The sequence below is a fragment of the Cordyceps javanica genome, chromosome 2, assembly GCF_051103115.1.
Source record: "Cordyceps javanica chromosome 2, complete sequence".
NCBI lineage: Eukaryota > Fungi > Ascomycota > Sordariomycetes > Hypocreales > Cordycipitaceae > Cordyceps > Cordyceps javanica.
This window is the reverse complement of record NC_139296.1, coordinates 4,763,964-4,786,733: the sequence shown is the minus strand read 5'-3', so window position 1 is coordinate 4,786,733 and position 22,770 is coordinate 4,763,964. Positions and strand designations below refer to the sequence as shown.

General features: G+C 52.1%; 7 protein-coding genes across 7 annotated transcripts; 3 read left to right on the top strand and 4 right to left on the bottom strand.

Annotated features, from left to right (window-relative positions):
* Nucleotides 1-529: 529 nt before the first annotated feature.
* Nucleotides 530-2,694, top strand: V2A60_003920 (uncharacterized protein; the record flags this gene model as incomplete). The annotated part of the gene is made up of 5 exons (XM_083255245.1): nt 530-593; nt 658-721; nt 788-1,345; nt 1,396-1,575; nt 1,668-2,694. 5 exons carry the CDS (start codon nt 530-532, stop codon nt 2,692-2,694), a joined length of 1,893 nt encoding a protein of 630 aa, XP_083111371.1.
* A 1,658-nt stretch (nt 2,695-4,352) lies between these two features.
* On the bottom strand, nt 4,353-4,739 carry V2A60_003919 (uncharacterized protein; the record flags this gene model as incomplete). Its single annotated transcript, XM_083255244.1, has 2 exons — nt 4,353-4,484; nt 4,542-4,739. 2 exons carry the CDS (start codon nt 4,737-4,739, stop codon nt 4,353-4,355), a joined length of 330 nt encoding a protein of 109 aa, XP_083111370.1.
* Nucleotides 4,740-6,443: 1,704 nt separating this feature from the next.
* Nucleotides 6,444-6,845, bottom strand: V2A60_003918 (GNAT family N-acetyltransferase; the record flags this gene model as incomplete). The annotated part of the gene is made up of 1 exon (XM_083255243.1): nt 6,444-6,845. One exon carries the CDS (start codon nt 6,843-6,845, stop codon nt 6,444-6,446), a length of 402 nt encoding a protein of 133 aa, XP_083111369.1.
* A 1,606-nt stretch (nt 6,846-8,451) lies between these two features.
* V2A60_003917 (HAD-like domain-containing protein) lies at nt 8,452-9,618 on the bottom strand (the record flags this gene model as incomplete). The annotated part of the gene is made up of 3 exons (XM_083255242.1): nt 8,452-9,258; nt 9,322-9,460; nt 9,515-9,618. The coding sequence occupies 3 exons, from the start codon at nt 9,616-9,618 to the stop codon at nt 8,452-8,454; spliced, it is 1,050 nt and encodes a 349-aa protein (XP_083111368.1).
* A 236-nt stretch (nt 9,619-9,854) lies between these two features.
* Nucleotides 9,855-11,030, top strand: V2A60_003916 (60S ribosomal protein uL18; the record flags this gene model as incomplete). Its single annotated transcript, XM_083255241.1, has 3 exons — nt 9,855-9,857; nt 10,060-10,097; nt 10,163-11,030. The coding sequence occupies 3 exons, from the start codon at nt 9,855-9,857 to the stop codon at nt 11,028-11,030; spliced, it is 909 nt and encodes a 302-aa protein (XP_083111367.1).
* A 1,619-nt stretch (nt 11,031-12,649) lies between these two features.
* V2A60_003915 (protein phosphatase regulator GIP3) lies at nt 12,650-16,394 on the top strand (the record flags this gene model as incomplete). The annotated part of the gene is made up of 3 exons (XM_083255240.1): nt 12,650-12,704; nt 12,838-14,950; nt 15,002-16,394. 3 exons carry the CDS (start codon nt 12,650-12,652, stop codon nt 16,392-16,394), a joined length of 3,561 nt encoding a protein of 1,186 aa, XP_083111366.1.
* A 1,908-nt stretch (nt 16,395-18,302) lies between these two features.
* On the bottom strand, nt 18,303-21,795 carry V2A60_003914 (phosphatidylserine decarboxylase-domain-containing protein; the record flags this gene model as incomplete). Its single annotated transcript, XM_083255239.1, has 5 exons — nt 18,303-18,521; nt 18,569-19,320; nt 19,368-21,486; nt 21,588-21,632; nt 21,715-21,795. The coding sequence occupies 5 exons, from the start codon at nt 21,793-21,795 to the stop codon at nt 18,303-18,305; spliced, it is 3,216 nt and encodes a 1,071-aa protein (XP_083111365.1).
* Between the last annotated feature and the right edge of the window lie 975 nt (nt 21,796-22,770).

The window sequence follows — 22,770 nt, the reverse complement described above, 5'->3', positions numbered from 1 at the left end:
TGTGATGCTCTGTAACGAGATACTAGGCTTAGCCCACCTTAGGGGCAGATATTTCCATACGCTAGCATTGTTGATCAAGGTCAGACGAATTATTAGTATGCACTGGAAAGAGGCTAGTAATCACTGAGCAAAATTAAGTAGCTTTTATCCCGTTTGACCTAGCTCCGCCTAAGCACTAACCCGTTGGGGTCAGCTCATCTAACCATCCGTATGCCGGTCACCACCGCGGACGCTCCTGCGAAAGGGCATCCAAAGCCGTTCTGAGGTGTCATCATGCCTATATCCCCATGAATCCCACGGTTTCCCCCCCCTGTGTTCTCACCTCACATCATTCCACCCCGCAAAACCGGCTTAGGACGTGAGACCGCCTAACCCGGCGAAGCCTTGATCATATCTCAATCATTCGGGAACTTCCTGTTACACATACTAGTGGCCAAAGGAAGACAAACTATGATGCAGGGTCTTACGCCACCTGAACGGCGGTCTTCAAGCCCACCGCGTAGGCGCAGGGCTTGTATTCCATGCACAAATGCCAAAGCACGTTGTAATTTCACCGACACCAACGGCAGCGCTGACGATGCCGTCTGCGAAAGGTATGTTGTCATCTACACTTGGTGCAACATGGGTGGCGCTACTGCCGCTGACTGGCAATTGTAGATGTGAGAGAATTGGAATCAGATGCACTGCGAAAACTACAAAAAGTCTCCGGAAACCACGACTCGTAAAACCACTCAATAAGTAAGCTTTCGCGATGGCCATTACCAAGACAAGACTGACTCGGTTGCAGCCGCGTAGCATCTCTGGAAGAGCGTCTAGATGCCTTGACAACAGCTATCGAGACGCAAAATGCCCTCACATCACGTAGCCTGGCTTTTGGCAGCTCGTCCAGTACCACTGAGACGCCAAGCCAAGGACCAAGCCAAATGCCAAGCCAAAATCATACCCAGGGCCCCGTGGTCCCTCAAATATCATCACCAGCAAGCTCTATCTCGGCGTCTAGGCTGTCGCCAGCAGCTCCGCGCCAGGGCTCAACCAGCTGGTCGTCCACCCAGCCACCCCCCCTCGGCCTTACCTGGCCGCAAGCAGAGAGGATTTTAGCCATTTACCGCGACACCTGTCTTTACAATTTCCCGTTTGTATGGATTCCCGGCTACATGACGGCGCAAGAGCTGTGCGAGTCCAAGCCCTGTCTATTCCGGGCAGTAATGCTCTCCTCGGCTCCCTTGCCTGTCGCGAAATTGAAAAAGATGAAGCGCAACGTCATTGCGTACATTAGCCAGCATATGCTAGTGGAAGAGGAACGAAGTCTTGACGTCCTGCAGGGCTTGTTGATTGTCATTGCCTGGTACGCCCCGCCTGGCACATCATGGTCTGATCATCATTGACAAAAATCAGGGCGGATTTGCAGAGCTTATATGACCAGCAGATCACGAATCTCACATATTTGGCAACAGGCTATGCACATAACTTGGGGATCACCAAAATACCTCGCGAGCTTCTGAAGCAAATCGGAATGGATAACGCTCCAGACGATGTAAGAGCGGCAAAGGACATCAATGTTCCCAAGGCGCCATCGTCAGATGAAATGCGAGCTTTTCTTGGCGTTTATTACTTATTATCCATGTGCGTATCATGTCAAATCAGCCGAAATATAGCTAACAGCTCAGCAACTCGAGTCAGTTTGGTCGCAGCACAACTATGCGTTGTCAGTACGTCGATTTCTGCGCCGACGCGCTTGGCCAGGCCGGCGAATATCCTAGTGACTTTCTCCTCCAGCAAGTCGTGCGTCTGATGCAGATCGAGGACCGTATCTCTGAGTTTTTTGGCTCGGCCAATGATACGGCGCGTGGGCGCCCCTTTCTCTTCCTTGTCGACGAAAACGTCACAACGCTGCGCGCGGAGCTCGACAGCATCTTGGAATCCCTCAACTACACGGAGCTGACCAAGCGCATGCCACACTGCTCCCCAGACCAGATTGACCATTTTGCGCGCTACTTTGAGCTGACGCGGCAGTACCTCCTCGTTCGCCTGTACGAGCCCGCCACCTATCTCGGCGATCTTCCCGAGACTGGCGCCGCCGACCAAGCGGGACATCACCGCTACCGAGCCACGGCCCTTCACAATTGCCTCCTAGCCGCCAAGGCGTTCTTCGAGACGGTCACCAACGTGCCTGCCACCAGTGCCCGCTTCCAAGCTTTGGCCGCCCCGGGCCAGACGGGCTTCGTCATGGTGATTTGCTCCCGGCTGCTGGTTGTCGACGCACCTGACTGGGACGCCGCGGCGGCGCGGCGCCTCCTCGACTTCTCTGGTTTCCTGAGCAAGATCATCGGCCGTCTCCAAGTCGCCGAAGAGCGCCGTAGGGTCAATGTGGAGCACTTTGTTCGAGAAACGCGCGTGCTCGGCGTCACGCAGGAGGAAATGAATGAGCCCGGCCGGTATGCGGGCACGTCGCAAAAGACGTCGTACATCAAAGGGTGGTACGAGAACCGCCTACGGCAGATGGACGAGGCGGCCGTGACGGGCGCGCCAGCCGCCGCTCCCGAGCCTTCGGAGCCAATGTACGTCGAGGAGACACTCTTGGGCCGTCCATGGTACAGGCTCTCAAGAAATGCCGGTCCGCGCTGGTTCGTGGGTCTCTTGGAGGGCTCCGCGTGGAATTTTGACGATGTGCAGATGAACAACGCAGGCCAATGAGCGCCACAGAGTGTACGATATAGGACGAAATATGCAATGTTTGTAGCTGATTCGTGTCCAAGGAGTGGAGGGGCAGCCTTCATGCACGCCAAGCATCTAATAGAACGTAGCATTCATTGGTAATTTTGGAGTTGTCGAAGGAATAGCTTCTCAACCAATTCCTTTCGTAGGCACTGGGCAGATGACTGAAACACGCCTTCGAACCTTTGACTCGGTACCACGCCAAAGCTCTCAGTTGAGGGCCCGTCCATTTTTAGCTACAGTAACATTCAGGACAACAACAATGATTACTGTAAGGGGAGGCATCGAGGCAAGGGTAAAAGCCATCTCCCTTCAGGGTATCGCGCAGCAAGTTCAGACCCGGTAGGTTACTGTTCTCCCAGTCGTAGCTTGCCTAGATTAAACATGCAATTTGAACAAGACTTTGACATAGTATATTGCAGGTTGCATTAATGTGACCAATTTCCAGACGCCTTCCCGTGGTATCATCCTAAATTACAGCCTTGAACTTACGTTTCATTTCTTACAGATAGGTGCGCATCCGCGAACAGACGGCCTCATCATGGCATTAGCTTTTTACAGTATCTGCACTCCCCTTATCGCAAGATTTTTGCGGGACATGCTGCAACTGCGTCCAATCGTCCTGTGCTGCATCGCCTGTACTCGGCACTGACGAATTACCCTGACTAGCCGCGCAGGCTTCTACATCAGTCGATCCCGGAGAAGATACGACCAGATGCTCTTTTCCTTTCTTCGACTCCCCACCAACGCGTTCTTCTGATGCATTGCATGTAAAGTCTGTGAGTGCATTGACACTTGAAGGCCTGCGTCGAAGCTCAACGCCTGGCCCACCGCCACCACCAATGGTTCGAAAGCCTGTCGGTGACTTTTCCACCTTTTGCGATGATAGCAGTAGCTTTGGCAGCAAGGGTTGAAGCCAGCGCTTGATCAATGGAAAGATCATAGGGAGGTTAGTAGTGATGACAGCAACAAAGGCCTCACGAATGCCCCATGAACCAGCCAGTTGAGCACCATTGACGGGATCCTAAAGCCAATTAGCTTGGATAGGAGAAGCACAATGATAAGACTTACCGCCAATACAAAAGCGCTCTTCAAAGTCGCGCAAACGAGAACGAATATTCCTGCGCACAGCACGATTGTTGAGGCAATCTTTTTCGGCAATGCCAGCGAGGACTGCCACAGAATGGGGAGGGGAATCATAATTAAATATATATCAGTGCAAACATTGGTTGCAAAAGTTGACCACACGATCTGGAGCGAAATCGCAGCCTGGCATGACCCTGGGGGTGAACATATTAGGTACTTTGCTTTGTCGAAGGGATATTCGCTCGAAGTTGCTTACTGCCCGGGTCGGGGTTGATGGCCCAGTAGTGTTGAAATGGACGGCAAGATGCGAAAATGCTAACAATGCACGTAACAAATGTAGCAATAACGAGAATAAAGCCGACAAAGACGCGAATTTGAAAGGAACGTCCCAGCCCAAACATGAGACGCGCCAGAAAGGATAGCATCGATATTTTCAGGCTGGTCATGAGACATACATAAGTAGACCAGCCTGCAACCTGAATTTTGGAACCAACGACGCTGGTAATTGTCGTTAGCATCGGCCATCTGAGAGGGGTAAGCGAGAGAAGCCTTTACCGCTTCATGTATTCGTCGCTGTCTGGATCGAGGGCCGCGCGTTGCGCGTCAGTCATGCCATTGTTGGCGAGTCCATCTGCCGCGTGGCCAATGTTGTAGCCGAGTGTTGACTGTGCTGTGTAAAAGAGCTACTCGGTTGTTAGCCCAGAGTCTACGCGCCAGCACGCGCACACACAAAAACATACTATACCGACCCAGACGAAGTAGTCATCAGCTCGCAGGCCCCATAGCCCAACCGCTCGTATACGCGCGTAGGTCCGCAGCACCGTCGCCGACAGCCCAACTGTGTACAATGTCCACAGCTCAGTGGTAAACTTGCGGAAAGCGGCTTCGGCCGCTGCCGCGGTCGCAGCCGCCTGATCGGGCGTCGGCTGCGCAGACATGGCGCGGCCAAGAAAGTGCGGGGAGAAAGAGAGAGGCTTCCGTTTCGTCCTACTATGAGCCGTAGTCCATGGCGGACCGCTCCCCTTCAGTTCGAGAAGAAGGCGTACAAAGACGAGCAGAGAGGATCAGGAGGAAGTTGCAGGATGGTATCCTCATGCACTTCTCCTGACTATTGTTAATAAATCGGCGGCAGCAGCGGGTGGGTGGGTAGATTGGAGGGCCAGATCAGGCTACCAGTCAGGCAATATACGGAGTGTAGCCAGCACTTTGAGTAGCGAATGGACACGAGTTTTATGAGAATGAGTCGCGTGGAAGCGGGCCAACTCGTATTACCCTTTGGGTCGCTGGAGACTCAATCGTCTGTGATTTTGAGAAGATAAGACAATGGCTAGAGTCTCATTATAGCCCAGCCAGCGAGATGAATGAGCTAAAAGACAGTCGCAGCCTCTTGGCGAGCCCGGTTGGCCATATTCGTCTTGTGACGGTAACAGAGGCAAAGAGGGTAGTAACCACGACTAACAGGTTCTAGCTATAGACAGATGTAACCTGGCCGTGTACTTAGTGGTTTTGTGTGCAGAGCCAAAAACAGCTCACACTTGGCTGGCATCTGTCAGGATAGACTATCACAGTAGGCTCGCTCAGGCCACTTGGCTAAATGTCTCACAACTGATTGATAGCAGTACTTAGTAGCATGGCTGCAACGCGGTCGATTCAAGTCTCGACACCTGCATTCTGTGCATTGTTCGTATGCATTTCTTTCTGTAAATCACATCGGACAGTGAAGTTGACGTCTTTCTTCTGCTAAAGTGAAATGAGAAATGGTAGCGCATATGCTCGTTCCTCGCGCAGTTGCTCTCAAGAACGCGCAGAGCGGTCAGGTAACGAGGCCGCCGATCGAAGGCAAGCCCGTCCATCCTTGTTTGGCAGCGCCACTGCGGCGGCGAGACATTGGCATACTGGACACATCCTGCAGTGATAGCCGTACCAGTACTCCGTAGATACGTCAGAGTTGTCCGGCCCGTGCCTGTGGGGACTTTTTTCGGTGAAGGGTCAGGGGTCATACCGCGCAGCGTAGGGTGGCAGGTGGCTGAAAAGTGAAGGAGATTAGGGTAAGATATTGTGTTGGGTGGTGCACTGGGATGCTGGCAATGGATGGCTCGCTGTCCCTATTGAAGCACCATCAATTGTTTCCGGCTAAAATACTCCGAGCCGTGTGTGTGAAACATGTCTATTTAGCTTGACGTTGCCGCCGCCGCCTCAAGATCTGACTCGCGATGGCTGCTCATTCTGGGTGAAATGTAACCCACCACAATGAAGCCTTCGCCCTTGCGAGAAGCACCTCTGACTCACCGGGGTCTTGGTGAACCTGCATTGGGACAGGTATTTTTCGTCATCTGAAGTTGAAGGTCAGTGCTGTAACTTCCCGTGGTGAAGAAATCAGGCAAAATGGCCGGACACATACAGATCAGTGTCACACCACCTCCAACTAGTACGAATCGTTGTCTTGACATTAGTTAATGACAGTCGCTGTGTGAGCTAGTGCACCCTGCTGCACATGTTCGCGTACTGTGAGCTAGATTGCTACTGACTCCTGAGCACTCCGTAGTCCGTACTCCGTAGACTCCTTCGCTTTTCGCATCGAGTTGGAAAACTTGCTAGTTTTTAAAGTGGGAAAAGATCTCACATTTGGGCACGGACGGTGATCAACAATCGTTACTCCACCGGAAATGCACGATCGTGGAATTCTGCACACTGCCCGCCAGTGGCAGGTAGGTTTCGCTCTCAAAACGGCCAACCTCCTTGAAGCCAGTCTTTTCGAGCACTCGCCGACTTGCTGCGTTTTTGTCATGCGCATTGGCCTGGATCTCGTGTGGAAACAACGAGTTGGTGGTCTCAATGTCCTGCCTGTAGACGTCAAGAACAGCACGGACGCTCTCAGTTGCAAATCCTTTGCCCCAGACCTCGGGCATGAACAGATACCCAAGTTCTACGGCCTTGCACGGTTCGTCGAATCCGCGCTCGCAGTTATCAACTTCACCTTCCAGCGTGAAGTTGGTGGCCAGCAGTGTAACAACTCCTGCCATTCTCCAGTGTGTCTCATCCATCTTTGTAGGATGGATCAAACCTTCGTCGCCATGAATGTACAGTACAAAGTACGAAACCCGGATTCTATTGGTCGGCATTGGTATTGGAATGATGCCTTCCATCCAGGCTTTGCTCTCCTCCAGAGTTTTGCACGGTCCACGTTGGCTGAAAACACGTCAGTGGCCAGGCTCCTTAATTCAAGAGGGCAGTGCCCAGACCTCCATCTTGTAGCTTGCTCACTGCTCCAGAGCGTGTTAAATCTTTCCAGAGCAATAGGGTCCTCTTCAATCGGCTTGACTGGTCGCAATAAAAGACGGGCGGTAGAGATGTCACTGTGCATAAAATCCATCTTCTGCAGTGATAAGTCTATAATCTGTAGGCGGTTGATATGTGATTCACGAGGTTTTACGAGCCCGCAAGGCTCGCACTCCTGGCGAGGAGTTTGTAGAGCCCGGTAAGAATTAGCACTGTTCCCCTCACAATTCGACCACCCCACACAATGCGCGTAAAACTAAGCCACACAGGACTATCCAATGAGCCAACATTTATTTCATAATATTTAAATTCTTTCTTGGCACATGAATCTAAGCTTTTCTCCTCTTTGATCCATCTCAGTGGAGTTTTGTCCACCTCACAAAGACAACCCGCAGTGGGGAGATCTAGGGTAGGCTTCTCAAACGCAAATGCGATGTGCATCTCCTCATATTTTGCGAAAGATGGCGGTCACCAAAATAATAGTCAATATGGATTAGTAAGCGCATCATATCGGCCAAGCGCTCGCTGTTGGAGAAGATGACTTTTGGGAACGCTGGTTACACTTGAAGATTGATCAATCTTGTCGGTATGCGTTTGAGTGAGGATCCTAACACCAGCGTGGGGTAGTGTACTTGGAATATCCTATGCCGCCCCTACCATTGCCGATGATGGCACCATTATCTGAGTTGATGCTACCAGGGTCATGCTAGACGCTGCTCAGCATTAACTGGACGCAGTTTCTCAACTGCAGCAGCACGTTCAACTCATCCAGCAGGGCAGTGCTGATCTAGAGTCTTGCTTAGCACTAGAGAAAAAAGAAACAATTTTGATCTAATGATGCTCCAACGCCTGTGTTCTTCTCGAAGAAAAGAGAGCCGCTGTGATGAAATAGGTAGAGTACCTCAAGCCCCACGGGAGGATGGTGATCGACATACCGAGCGAGTAGAGTATTACGGAAGAATACATCATGGAGAATATTTGCAAGAAGTTAGGCTTTCAATGCGCATCCGACCGCTCCTGGATTCGCGTGATAGACTTCTTCTACATGATTTTGGATTCGCAGGGCCTGTCCATCAAAATTGCGACGGTAGTCGAGAAACGCCTCGGTAATGATGTCAAGTTTGTGGACAGATTACAGCCCGCGAGCCAGTTCGACGAGCTTGCACGGGCAGCGACTACAAGTAGAATAGTTCCAGCCGACTTCTCTGCTAGAGTGAGACTGCTCTTCGTTGTGTTGACCACAGGGCCAAGGTGTGTGGGAGCCTATACGTGTATGTCGCTGAGAAAAGGGCTCCATACTATCAATGGCTGGTTAAAATAGAAGCGGATGCATATAGTTATCCAAGCGAAGGGGTGCTAGTTCGATGCCATCTATATCTTTGAGGCCTTCGCACGCGAGAATCTGGGTTTGACTGGAACCTTGGGATGGTCTCCCTCCAACTCCAGGCCTGTTATCTTTTCCAACTCATCCACAGCTTCATATGCCCTCCCAAGATTTACCTTCAGTGTCTTAAAACCTTCCTTGCTCGCAGCCTTGAGATTCTCTCCGATGTCGTCCAAGAAAAGGACCTCCGTTGGCTTGACACCAGACTCCCATCCCAAATTGCGGTTTCGAGGTGAGCTTGCGTTGTCTTTGGCAAATGCATCGAGCTTCTTCGTGGCAAGCTTGTAAATACTGGGCTCTGGCTTGCGATGACCAACGTGCGCAGACGATATGAAAACGTCAAAGAGCCCTCTTAGTGGGCCGGAGAAGAAGTCGGGTTGATGAAGCTTGTGGCCTGGAGGGAAGATGACAGTGTTGCTAAGAGCAGCGATTATATACTTGTTTGTCGCCTTGAGTGATTGCAATGCGGGGAACATCCAGGGATCGTGATTTATTGACGAAGACATCATTTCGTTAAAAAGCCATTTGCCATCAAGTTTAGGGAGCGAAGGAGTTTTATCGTCGAGCTTTGGGTTTTTTGCCCTTTCCCGCTGGTAGAAGACCTCCCACAACGACTCCTGGTGCAAATCACGATTAAATCCTTCAAAAAAAGCCGCATCCATGGCAATATCGCCTCGCTCGAGACGATGCCAAAAACCATGGGGAGCTGATTTGGAGATGGAATAATTGATCCATCCTGGCGGTATGCCGAGACTTAATTCATGGTCTAAAATTGCTTGAAAAGGAGAAACAACCTAGAGAAATATGTTAGACATGTCACTATGGCTGATCAGGAGTTTAGCTTTAAAGCAACCTACACAAACGCCACCAATGTCAAATAGAATGACCTTGGGCTGCTTGGGGCCGTACAGCTCACCATCGATGGCCTCAATGATGAGGTCTGCGGGCGGCTCTTCACCAAATTCAGACATAATGACGCATTTGTCGTCCAACACGCTGTAAAAGAGTCAATTCTTCTGCTGCGTTGATAGCTGTATATATTTGACCGACACGATGGACGTAGAGCTACCCCGGTTAAAGCGCTCCTTGCCTCGGTAGTGCCCCATATCTGCCGGATTCTCAAGACCGGTCGCATGGAAGTCCGGGAGGGCCATAATGGTAGATTACATAAGTAAAGAGCACGTGACTCCAACGACGTTTTTTTTTTTTTGGTTCGAAACACCCTCGTCACCGACCATGGTTTCGCGTGGTGGGCCGCACAATTGAAAGGGTGCATTCGCTTAGGGCTTGAATTTATCCCCCACCAAATTTTGCTGGTTGTGTTTCTTATCACGGACTCCCACTCACAACTACCAGACCAAGTCTATTGTTGACCACCAATACCGTCAAAATGGTAAGTCAAGGCCTATCTCCTAGGTTTTCAAGCCATTGAAAATCTGCGGTTTCCGATCTATTATTTGTTCCATCATGGCCGCGTGGCAGAAACGCCAATGGCCATGCATTTGCTCGAGATGAAGAGTCGCCGCAAGTTGCTTCGGAAGGAGGACGAGCAAATCTGAAGCGCAAATTGCTGACTCGGGGGTCATGAATACTAGGCCTTTAACAAGTTGGTTAAGAGCAGCGCCTACTACAGGTGAGTCTAAAATTTGAAGAAGCATCGACCGTGGTGTTGAAACACTCTAGCTAATCTTGTTGCAGCCGCTACCAGACGAAGTTCAAGCGCCGTCGTCAAGGCAAGACCGACTACTACGCCCGCAAGCGTCTCATCACCCAGGCCAAGAACAAGTACAATGCCCCCAAGTACCGCCTGGTCGTCCGCTTCACCAACAAGGACATCATCATGCAGTTGGTGACCTCTGAGATCTCTGGCGACAAGGTCTTCTGCGCCGCCTACGCTCACGAGCTCAAGGCCTATGGCATCGAGCACGGTCTGACCAACTGGGCCGCTGCCTACGCCACCGGTCTGCTGATCGCCCGCCGCGCCCTCAAGAAGCTTGGTCTCGACGAGGACTTCGTTGGTGTCGAGGAGGCCGACGGTGAGTTCACCCTCACCGAGGCTGCCGAGACCGACGACGGCGAGCGCCGCCCCTTCAAGGCCTTCCTCGATGTCGGCCTTGCCCGTACTTCCACCGGTGCCCGTGTCTTTGGTGCCCTCAAGGGTGCCTCGGACGGTGGTATCCTCGTCCCCCACTCGGAGAAGCGCTTCCCCGGTTACGACATGGAGACCAAGGAGCTCGACGCCGACACCCTCCGCAACTACATCTACGGTGGCCACGTTGCCGAGTACATGGAGACCCTCGCCGATGACGATGAGGAGCGCTACCGCAGCCAGTTCGTCAAGTACATCGAGGATGATATTGAGGCCGAGTCCCTGGAGGAGCTTTATGCCGATGCCCACAAGGCCATCCGCGAGGATCCCTTCAAGAAGGTTGAGGGTGCTGGTCCCAAGAAGTCTAAGGAGGAGTGGAAGGCCATTTCTCTCAAGTACAAGAACAAGCGCCTGACCAAGGCCGAGAAGGAGGCCAACGTGCAGAAGAAGATTGCTCAGCTCCTTGCGCAGGAGTAAAAAGTTGCCATAGATATGACTTTTTGGTAATGCTTGGTTCTGGAGTTTTCAGGAGGGCAGTGACGAATAAAAAATACCACGAGGCTTTCCATGATTTTTTTCAAGAAGTTTACACCCGGAGTGCACCGAATGCCGTGACGTTGCTTGTTCATAATGAAGAGGTCGCTGCCACACGCAATAATTATTAATAGAAGATGGCCGTGTTGGGATACTTCTTCACTAGTACCTAGGTACTCCGTATAGGGCCGATTATCTTTAGCTACGTGAGGACGGAGTACCTAGTCTTGGTAACCCTACGGAGTACTACTCGGGCGATTTACCGCAACCACTGGCTTTCCATGCAGCTCAGAACCTCGACAAGCGGGGAATCGTAGAAGACGTGTGAATGGCTTAGCTCTGGCGATGGTGCCAGCATGCATGGGCTCGAGTGTGTCAATGCATAGGCAAATGAGAAAGGGATGATTTGAAGGGTCCCAACAGTGACGAGGCTTGCCTGCTTCCCCTAGATTGGTCTGGGTGGCGGTGGTCACTGACGGCACCAGTAGTGCTGCAGGCTTGCGGCAGGTCTAGAACTCCTTGGTGGCTGGCTGCGTTGCGCGGTTTTTGTCAGCCAGCACAAAGGATAGCATCCCCTAGACCAGCAGATGGCATTATGAGATTTGACGTCGGCACCGGTAGTCAAGAGGAATATGTTGATTCATTTGATTCATTCGATTAGAGTTTCCTGGTTGAAACATGGAAGATGCGTGACTGCCGGGCACGGCTACACCCAAAAACCGAGGACAATGCCGATGGCCTTGCGGCAGCTCACCTAGTGTAATTGAAAAATAGATACAACGACACGATGTTTCTTTTTTTCTCTCTCTTAATATCAGGCACCCCTTCCTAGGTAACTAACTAGGCAGCTAGGTACTATGCGCCTGCAAGAATCGGCTCACTCAGCACCCGCTAAGCATCTACGTACAGATGCACCAACGCCCGTGGGTTAAGTTCGCATGCACCAGTGCATCCATGAGTGGCAAACGCTGGGAACGCCGGAGGTCAGCTTCTTAAAGTGGCCTAGCAGACCCAATACCTGGGTGGTCATTACCACTCTGACCACCCTAAGGCCCAGAAGCCCACCAAATGCTAACAACACTTGGTCAGCCTCGTAGGCGATTTGGTGACTGCATCCGCACATCCCCCAGGCTTTGCCACCAGTACTAGTAAACCTTGTTGCCTTGCTCCCCGCGATTTACGTTTTCGCTGCTGTGCACCACCACCTGGCGAGGCCAACCCGTGCCAGAACTGCACTTGCGCGAGGCAAAAAGGACGACAACGACAACGGCTTGTTCTGTTGGCTCTCTGTTGAAATCGAGCGCATTGTATTACTGTACAAACCACTTATTTTACTGTTCAGGTGCTTTCCCATTGCCTGTGGCCTCAGTACGCCTACCTTTGCTCAGCTGGCACTCCGACGCCAACCCCCTCTTCCGTCATCGCTCACCAAGTCAAGCCCCCGTATTTTTCCTGTTCATGGGACAATAACAAATCTGGGCCACGTTGCGATAGCTTGAAGGCGCCAAGTGCCGTCATTGTGCCACTCACATACGAGCGCTGCTGTGCGCTGCCCGGGCATCATGGAGCAAGTTCATGGCGTCGACGTCAGCTGGATGACTCCAGGGTCCGCCAAAGGCAAGTCAATAGCCTCCTATATGCGCCGGTTCAATTCACTGCCAGCGCGACTTTCGGGACAATAATCACTGCGACTTGGCTTTATGCCTTGCGATTGCTCCTGGCGGCACTTGCGCTGACCTCTTGCCTACAGACAAGCTTAATAAATCCTCTTCGCCGCCCAAGTCGAATGCCGCCAACCCACGCCAAATACCAACACCGTCCAACGGCGCATCGTCGCATCACAGAAGAGACTCGAAGTCTGGAGCTGAGGCTAACGTCCAGCCCAGTACACCTCTCAATGGCGGCTCCAGCCTCACCAAGCGATTGTCGCGATCTGGTTCAGTCGATAAGCAACCTGGACCCAATGGCACACCACCGGGACGTCGCAACACGTGGTTTTCCAATATTTCTGCCAAATTCTCGGGTTCCTCACCTGTCGTCAACGTACCCCAGTCGCCGACAGAACCGTCGTCACCTCATCATCACTTGAGCCTGCCGCATCGCACGACGTCGCATGAAGACACAGGACCAGCATCGCAACCAACGCCCGAGCCCCCTGTCCCCAAATTATCGCCCTCCAGAAATGCTGTTCTACAACACGGTGCCAAGCCCGAGGGCAGTGGTCCCTATACACCTGCACCGCCCAAGTCAGGGCAAGCCGGCATACTGAATGTTTTCCGTCGCTTATCCTCCTCTTCGTCTGCCAACGGCGCAAGCCACAATCGCCTGGCACATGGTCTCGTCGAGCGTACAATTCTGAACCGGGACAAAAACAGAGAACGATGTACTATCAACGAGCTGAAGGCGGCTAAGTTACGTCGCGTCGCATTCTGTGTCGATGTAGAAATTGCTCCGATGCCCAAGTACGCGGATGCTGAAGCCGCTACGCAACCAATCGATAAGGCGGCAAAGAAGAAGCTCACTGAAAAGGGTGAAGGCGAGGCTTTAAAGAGCGATAGTATTGTCATGAAAGAGGAAAATTTCGAAAATGGCAGGCCAGATTCGGCAGCTGAGGCTGAAAGAAATGGCCACGCACAAGGCACTGCCGAGGAGCTTGAGAAACCACCGAGCGGCACTACTGATGAGAATGACAGCCCCGAAGCGGATGTTCCAGTAACAGAGAAGGAAATGTCCAAGAAGAAAGAGAAAAAGAAGCGCAGCGAAGAAGAACGCAAGGCACGAAAAGAAAAGCGCAGAAAGTTGGCGGAAGACAATGGTACCATCCCTGTCGAAATTCATTATGATAGCCCCGATTCATCCGATTCGACAAGCTCTGGCACACCCAAGACAAGATCTCTACCGACTACCAATCCAGCCAGAATTTACCGAAGATGTTGCCAACTTCGGGAGACGCCCATCTTGAAGAAGATCACAGAGCAGCTGACTGACTCAACCAACCTATCCCTCGGAGTGGTCAGTAAGCTAGACTTGACAGGCTACTGGCTACAGCTAGCCGATTTAGTGACACTCGGTGACTTTCTTGCGGTCGTAGCTGTCCGAGAAGTCTTGCTGGAGAACATTGGCCTGACGGATGAAGGTCTCCGTGTGGTCTTGGCTGGCCTCTTGGCTGCCAAGCCACCTACCTTGAGTCGCAAGAAGCCAAAGCACGAACAAGAGCCCCAGGGCGGCGTGGTCGAGCGCTTGGTCTTGAAAAATAATAAAATCGGTCCGGACGGATGGAAGCACCTGTCTCTCTTCCTCTACCTCTGCAAATCGATCAAGAGTCTGGACCTCGCCCACATACCCTTCCCACGCCAGGCCATCTCTCAAGTCAACACTACACTGCCAAATGGCCAACATATCCCTCGCAGCATTGCCGATATCTTCGCCACATCGCTTAGTGATCGTCTCGGCGGCTCGACTCTGGAGATGATCAATATCGGCGAAACAGAGCCCAGCATGGAACAGCTGGGTCTCATTCTCGACGGCATGGTGAAATGCAAAGTAAAGCGCCTCGGGCTGGCGCATAATTACTTGGACGAACAGGGCATCGGCCACGTTACAAGATATATATCTTCCGGCATCTGCGAAGGCCTCGACCTGGCCGGTAATGACCTCCGCGGCTACGAGGAGAAAGTTGCATCGGCGTTAGAAGCAAATGGCAGTCTCTGGGCTCTTAGCTTGGCTGGCTGCGAACTTGGCCCCTCTTCTCTTTCAAAATTTTTACCGGTCCTCGCAAACATGCCTGATATTCGATTCATCGATCTTTCCCATAATAAGGAGTTATTCCAATCGCGGCCAAGTGCTGTCGGTCTTTTAAGAAGGTAGGATCGCATCCTCATTTTTTCTACAGTCAGTATACTGATTCATCATAGATACCTGCCGAAATGCACTGGGTTGAAGCGCATTCACTTGTCCGACGTCAGCATGAATTCGGAGCAAGCCATCGCCTTGGTAGAGGTACTCCCTGAAATTGGACAGCTCGCGCACATCAATTTGCTGGAAAACGAGGAGCTTGTCAAACTGGCTCACGCAAAGAGCGAGGAGGCGCAAGAGGAGGCCTGCGCGCTTTATGCCTCGCTCATGGCAGCAGCACGAGTCTCTAAAAGCATAATCGCTATTGACATTGACGTTCCTCATGATGAAGCTGGCGAGATCGTCAAGGCTATGGCAAAACAAGTCGTTGCTTACTGTCTACGTAACATGGAGCAGATGCCGGACACGGGCATCGGCGCCGCCATGGCTGCCACTTTGTCAGAGACTAATGGCGCCGACGACTCTAAGCCTGCGGCTTACTCTGACGTCATTATGCATCTTGTCGGCCACGACGTGATGCAAGACACGGACGATGAAGACAATAGCTCGGCTCCTGACGAAGACTACGTTATTGGGGGTACTGGTGTGGTGAAAGCGCTCAAGTGCTGTCTCGAGAATCGCGGAGACGAGTCGCGCCGCCAGTCTGGCGAATTCACTCGCGAAGCCGAGCCTGATGAGTCTCTTACAAGCCGCAAGCTTCCGACAGGCGGCAAGGCAAAAGACATGTCAAAGCATTTACTAGCCGGCGCGCGCAAGATCCGGTTGCGCTTACAACCTGCCCTTATCAAGGCCAAGGCGAATCCTGGCGACGAGATGACCTTAAGAAAGCTCACATTCCTGGACGAAACCTTGCAGGGCATCATTAATCGATTCGAAGACGAATACCCCGATACTCGGGAAACCTCAGAGCTCAGCAAAACCGACTCAAAACGGAGCAGAAGCGCCTCTGCCGAATCCGTCAACGGACCGGCACCAGCGGAAGAGCCGGTGGTCTCTGATGGTGAAGACGATGCTGAAATCCATGCGCCGCGTCTGTCCCGCAGTAACTCCACGCTGTCCAAGGTACTGGCCGAGGAAGAAGGGCGCGTGCACCGCGCGGGCCACCGCTTCCGTGTCGGTATGGTGTCGCAGATGCAGATGAGGGATCTAGTGGCCTCGATCGACGATATTGGTGCGGACCCGCGCCACGTACGCATGCTGACAGAGCTGGCCGAGGACGTAGGCGGCGACTTCTGGGAGGAGGTTCAGGCCAAAGGCGTGATCCAGGCGTACAAGGACAATCGCGAGTCGCTCCTGTCGACGATGAAGGCGAGCGATCCAGACGGCGCGCAGTGGGAGCGCTTTGTCGAGTCGCAGAAGAAGGCACTGGCCAACCGTACTGTTCCCAGTGAGCAAGAAAAGTCGCTTCGGGAAGCGGCGCGGGTGGCGGATGAGGTTGCGATTGCTGACTGAGCGTGGTGCTCAGACTTTGTTGGCCCGTCCGCTCTTTGCATCGAAACGCTCTTATTGAATGATGTTTGTTTTCAGTTTTGTCTCTTTGTCTTTTTTTTTTCAAAGCAAGCAAGCACAAACCACATCACTTGTATTACCCCCCTTTTCTAATTCGATTTCACGCCTGGCGTCATGGATGGGCATTGAAGGATTCACACGTGAATCTGGGATGTAGGAGCGTACATTTATCATGATACTATTATAATTCGCCAACTGTTTAATTACCTTTACTTTTACTCCTCGACTGTGCGCCAGAGCAACTCAAAGTCACGTCTGTTTCTTGGGCACATTTCTAAAAATCTAACCAATATTATTGACAAACTACGCTCGTGTCTGCATAATGGAAAAAAACAAACAACTGCTAAGTACATTCGAGTTACAGACGGCCCCGGAAATCCACTCCCCTTTTGGGCAAAAAGACCACGCGTTTCCTAACCTGAAAGCCATGTATAATCATCAGCGCGAAGGGCAAGGAGCAAAGAAAAAATCAAGACCCGACTCAAGCAGGCTAGAAATGTCAGGCCATCCCTTTGGGGCCTCGTGCATGGCGTTCGGCGCCACGTCCAGCGGTCGCCTCGCGAGCCGTACCATTCCCCCCCGCATCTCACGCCACCTCAGTCTGACCAAGGTTGCCGCCCGACCCTTGTTTTCGCTTCAAAGGGCTTTGTCTGTCGTGCTTTCTTGTAGGATTCGCAGCATGACGCAGATCGGCGAGCCGCTTGATCACTTATCAAAGTCGACGCATGTTCTCCCCCTCCCCCTCCCCCTTCCCTCTCTCTTCTTCCCTCCTTGGCATTCCGTCCTTCCATCCGAACTTCTCGCATGTTTTTCTGGTGTTCTGGGCTGGCTTATACAGGAGAAACAACCCGCACCAGAAGAAGCTTTCTACAATATAAGTCGTCGATTCTCTCTCTCTCACACATACACACACACAAACATACGCATACATACACACGCAGAATACTCAATATACACTTATACGTACCCACCACACGTATCCAGGCAATTCAGCACTTACCGATCTTCCTTGACGAAAGAAAAACAAAAGTACAAGAACACACAAGACATACAATAAACCTTCAAGGTCACTCTTCGTCGGAACGAGTTGAAGGTGGACCACAGAAAGAAGGAGAGAGGAAACAAAACAGGGCAGGATATACGCAACACACAAACACACAGAGAAGCAGAAATGTCACCGACATACACCATGTCCGCGCACTTTTGCAGACAAGTATACTCGTCATGGCGTGATACTCGTCGTGGCAGCAACACCACCTCCACCAATACCACTCCACCAGACATGGCCGCCCTCGCAACCGTCAAGAGCAACTCCGCACTGCCCTCGCATTCCTCGCCGAGATCCAGCTTCAGCTCCATCAGCAGCGAGTCGTCAGGCTGGACACGGCCATCATCTTCATCATCCGGCGAACGGTAGAGGGTCTAGCCAACCACGCAGGCGATTTTCACCGCTGCCTCAAACTGGGGCGGAATATAGAGGGGATGGTGGGGAGAGGCGTATATATTGAAAAGCGTCCGCCATCTTGTACTTCAAACTTGATTTGGCTTTTACATGTCAGCCATCATGGTTACAGAAATCAATGCTCAATGCTTACTTAATTGGTCCTTGCCAAAGGAGATACGAAACTAGCTGTACGCAAGCACCCGCTTGCCTTGACCTAATATGGGTTGCCATTACATTTTCTAGAGTCGCTTTCCCGCTCAATATCCTGCATCAATTCGTTGAAGATTTCGTTGTTTTTACGCTTCCTCGTTTTCTGTATTTATACGTTTCGCATGTTGAAGTTCGAATTGCTTTATGCCAAATGCAGACTCATGTGAAAAACAAATAGAATAGTTCAAACTAGTCTCTTACAGAGAAGAGGCTGCAAGAGTATTCATGGTCGGTGGCAGACTGTGCAGCCGCTCATCGTCATTACTATCACTGGGCGAATCCTGGGCCAAGCTTCCCTGGATTCTTCGCTTGGCATCCTTCTTCTGCTCTTCGGTGATGTTTTCGTCGCTGACACGCATGTCGGGTGTCCACTGCGGCTCGTCAGGCGAGTGGCCGACAGACATGCCAACACGGATCTATGGCACATTAGCTGCATTCGGCAAGAACGCGTCTAGGGTCTTACCAAGGTCTCCAGAGCACCACTGGCGTTCTCAACCAAATCAGAATCGAAACGCATCTTTCCCGGCTCGAAGAGTAGCAGGATAGTGCTGCCACCAAACTTAAAATAGCCCAACTCCTCGGCACGCTGGACCCTTTCACCAGCCGTGCGTGTGATGACTGTGCTGCCGACCATCATGGCACCAACACAGATGACCATGACACGACCATGCACATCGCTGTCGATGGGCACCACCACACGGACGTTCTCTCCATAGACATCAAGTGCTGACCGGATAGCCATAGGATTGACTGTGTAGTATTCGCCGGCAATCGTCCTAGGCTCACCCATAACACCGTCGACAGGAATATGGAAGCGGTGATAATCCTGTGGTGCGAGACGGAAGATGCCCAGCGCTCCATTGTCGAACCGTGCTACATCGTCTGGGTACGCGTCCCCTAGCAGCCTCTGCATGCTAAACTCACGACCCTTGACCCAGATTTTGGTAGCTTGGGTAAGCTGGTTGAAAACAACACTGCGGCAATCTGCTGGCGACACGATGATGGCTGGGTTGTCGGGGGCCGAGCAGGGACGAGCGCCAGGCTTCAAGGCACGGTAGAAGAATTCGTTGAAGTTTTGGAATTGATCAAGCGGCAAGAGCACCTCATCCATGTTTAGACGATGGAAGTGGATAAACTTCTCGATTTCATCTTTGGATGCCGGGTCGTCGAACTTCCTACCCTGCTTGATGCTCAGGTTCTTCAGCATTTTGCGAACTACCTCTTGTCAGTCAGAATCACCCCGTCATGATCGAGTCACTTACTCTGCTTGTTTTCCATGTCACGCGATTTCAATCCCTTGTACAGCATCCGGATTCCAAGTCGGACGTAAACGCTCATCTTCTCCTCGTTGATCTGACCAGTGAGGCGGTCCTGGACAAGAATATTGGCCGAGTTGGCACCGAGCTTATATCCTCCGTAGGAAATCTTCGTAATGACCTTGGAGTACCACTTGCGCTGGGCTTGGCTGGCCGTCACAAAACCGCCCATCAGAACAGTCTTTACCTGTCGCCAGTCTTGGCTTGCGCAAGTTGCAATATGGGTAATAATGTCGGCGTCCTTGCGCTTGTTGAGGCGAGGTTGATGGCAAATGGGGCACTCGCGTATCTCAACAACGTGTTCATCACCAGAGTCTTCCTTTTCCGTCGAGTCGTGGCCACCGTCACTGGGTGTTGATAAGCCTGAGACTGGGGTGCCTAGCTCGGCATTGCCTCCGAGGGTGAAGTTCTTCATCTCCGAGGCGACATTCTTAACCTTGTCGGCTACGCTGCTATCGGGTTTGGACTTGGCTTCCAGCTGATCTTCAAGGCAAATAACAACCTCATCGAAAGTGAGATCCCAGCTGTCTTCATTGTCGGCAGCTTTGTGAGGGAAGCGCTGGAAGAAGCTGTCTATGGTGGAGTCTTTGAGTGTCGAACCAAGCGTGTCGAGCATAGTGGTGAGCTCGATGCGGCTGATACGACCACTCTCGTCGGTGTCGTACTGTCGAAGCATGGCACGCCAGAACTGCTGACGAAGTGCAGGGTATGGAACATACTTAGCCCTCAGATACATGACAGGACTGTGTTTGGACTCCCACTTTTCGATATTCTTAAGCGTCAGAGGTACAGAGAATTCATGGAACTCAGGGTCGTCATCCTCTGTATTGATCTCCGGATCCGCTGGTGTCGTGGATGGTATCTCTGGTGGAACCAGTAGACTCGGGTTGCTCGTAGCCTGGCTAGCCTCCAACGAAGGTGGCGGGGATGTGGTGCTGGTGACAGAGGCGGCCTTGGTTGACTTTTTATTCAGGCTCTGGGATGAGGAGGTGCGTGAGAGTCCCATTCTCTGCAGACGGGACTTGTGCGGCGGTGGTGCGGCCTCTCGGTGTTCTGGAGGTTCACGGATTTCGTATAGTCCAGTCGCGGGGTCGGCCTGAGGCGCCATCCTGACTAAATCTTGGACAGGGAGCGTGCAAGACGCAATAAAGTCATTGCCAGAATACTTGTCGTGGTCGATTACCGTGAACGAGAAGCTGTAGGATTTCTCATGTCCGAGCAGCTGAAAAATCATTTTTTCGTTGAATACTGGATTGAGGTTGTGTCGGACACGGCGGGTTCTGTATGTCTTTCGGCCGAGGGAAGCTACGACGAAGGGATCCATATCAAAGCTGGTACGGGTGAGGTTGTGCTCAGGTGGCAGATCTGTAACCCGACAAATTTCAAGATAAATGACGCCGACAACGTCGCTGTCGCCGTTGGTGAAGGCGTATGCAGCTCGTCGGTTCTTGCGCTTGAGTCCACGAATTCTGAGCCGGCGCCGACGCTTCTCGGCAGCCTCGGGTTTCGAGGAATCTTCGCCTTCGTCTTCGCCCTCACCGTCACCTTCTCCTTCATCGTTGCTGTCCTCCTCGAAATCGGAAATTTCCTCCTCATCATCCTCTACAAACTCGGCGAGAGGATCGGTCTGTGGGGCAGCGGCGGCAACAGGCCTGGTACTGCCAGCCTGGCTGCCAGAGGCGACAGGAACGGAGCGGATGAGAGATTGGAGCTTTTCCATAGTTTGCTGGTGCGGAGAAGCAGGATTGGCAGCGTCTAAAAGGGTAAATTGTAGCATGACCTCGCCAGACACGATGCTGGTTTTTTTACCAGGTCGCTTGCTGCGGAGAGGGTACCACGTGGGCTCCTGTGCATTTTTTTCGTTTTGGAATATTTCTTCGAGAGCTAGGTCAAATTCACCGAGATAATCCTTGCCAAACCGATCTTTGTCCCAGCAAATGACATCGAGGACGAGACTGTTTATGCCGTTGATTGGTAGTTGCTCGATGATGTTCCACTCCGGGTTCAGCGTTTTTGGGACGGCGTGCGTGACAGCGCGAGCATCACCAAGTCTGAGGACGAGGTACTGCACCAACAGAGCATACATTAGCGACGCAACATTGGCAAGTGCACGAAGCTGTCGGGTCCTAGGAGTTCGTGCAGATTTCCTATCAGCCTCAGACTTACCGGGTCTGACATGCCATTGCGATCCTTGGCTGCCAGGTCTCTAGCCTGTAGACCTGGTTAGCATACGTGAAATTGGATAAACAGGAGAAGCGTGTGGAATGCCTAAAGCAGGCACCGTGACACATACCTTCAATATGACAACTTTGAGAGCCAGCCCGGTGGTGATTTCGGCGGTCGTACTACCATTATCACTCTTAAAACGACCCATCACTACCAGAACTGGACCAGAGCTTGCTAGTCAAAAGGTGGGATAACAGCTGTGCCGGAACTACTGTGACATACACCCTGGCGAGGCAACAATAAGAAGGTGAAGTTAGAATAAAGACGTCCCAAGGCGCATGTCGAAAATAGAAGAGAGAGCGCGGAGATGAGAAGAGACGTTGAGGGCTATGCGAGGATAAGCGATAATGAGTTGAGCCATCAGCTCGGGAGAGAGTCGGTGACGACACATGCCACCATGGCGTACCGTGTTCGGGAATGATTTGCACAGTGTGTAGTGGGATCTTCCTCCCATCACATTAGCGAGGCGGGGTTTTTTCAGTGGCAGTGGTAAAGCTTGGCTGGCTGGCAAGTTGGCTTTCACTATTAGATACGTGCACAGTACGGATACTCTGTACGGATTACGGAATACGAAGAACCCCTCACTGGAGAAATCTACATAGTTGCTAGGTAGTCTGCACGGCATGTTGGATGGAGCGACATGACGGAACAAGAATTTCCGTAGCAGACGGTCACAGCGAGTAGGAGATGGTGTCCCTCAATTGTCGAGGCAGTAATCTGTTGCCTATGTGCAGATTGCACAAACCGTCAGAGTGGGATCAAAGATGATTAGGGTTGAGGCTCAGCAGAGGCACAGGAGTGGCACTGCCCCCAATAAAGTGTCTGCTGCAGAACTACCTACCTATATTCCTGCAGACACTCACAGCCCACTGACAACTGGCAGGGACGGGCTTTCACCATAACAGGCAGTTCCATGTCTGCCGCCCACAGTACAGCGCATCAATCAGATTTTATCGCGCACCTCCAGGCACCGCTGGCGTTGGATTGGATGCACGCCAAGATTGCGACACATTTACCGCCGGGCTCTTCGGCATCACAGTGCGAACAAGAAGGAGGCTTTGGCGACCGGCCGCGTGGCAGCCGAGACTGCCCCATGAGGGGTCGGCTTTGCCTTGTTCGCCAT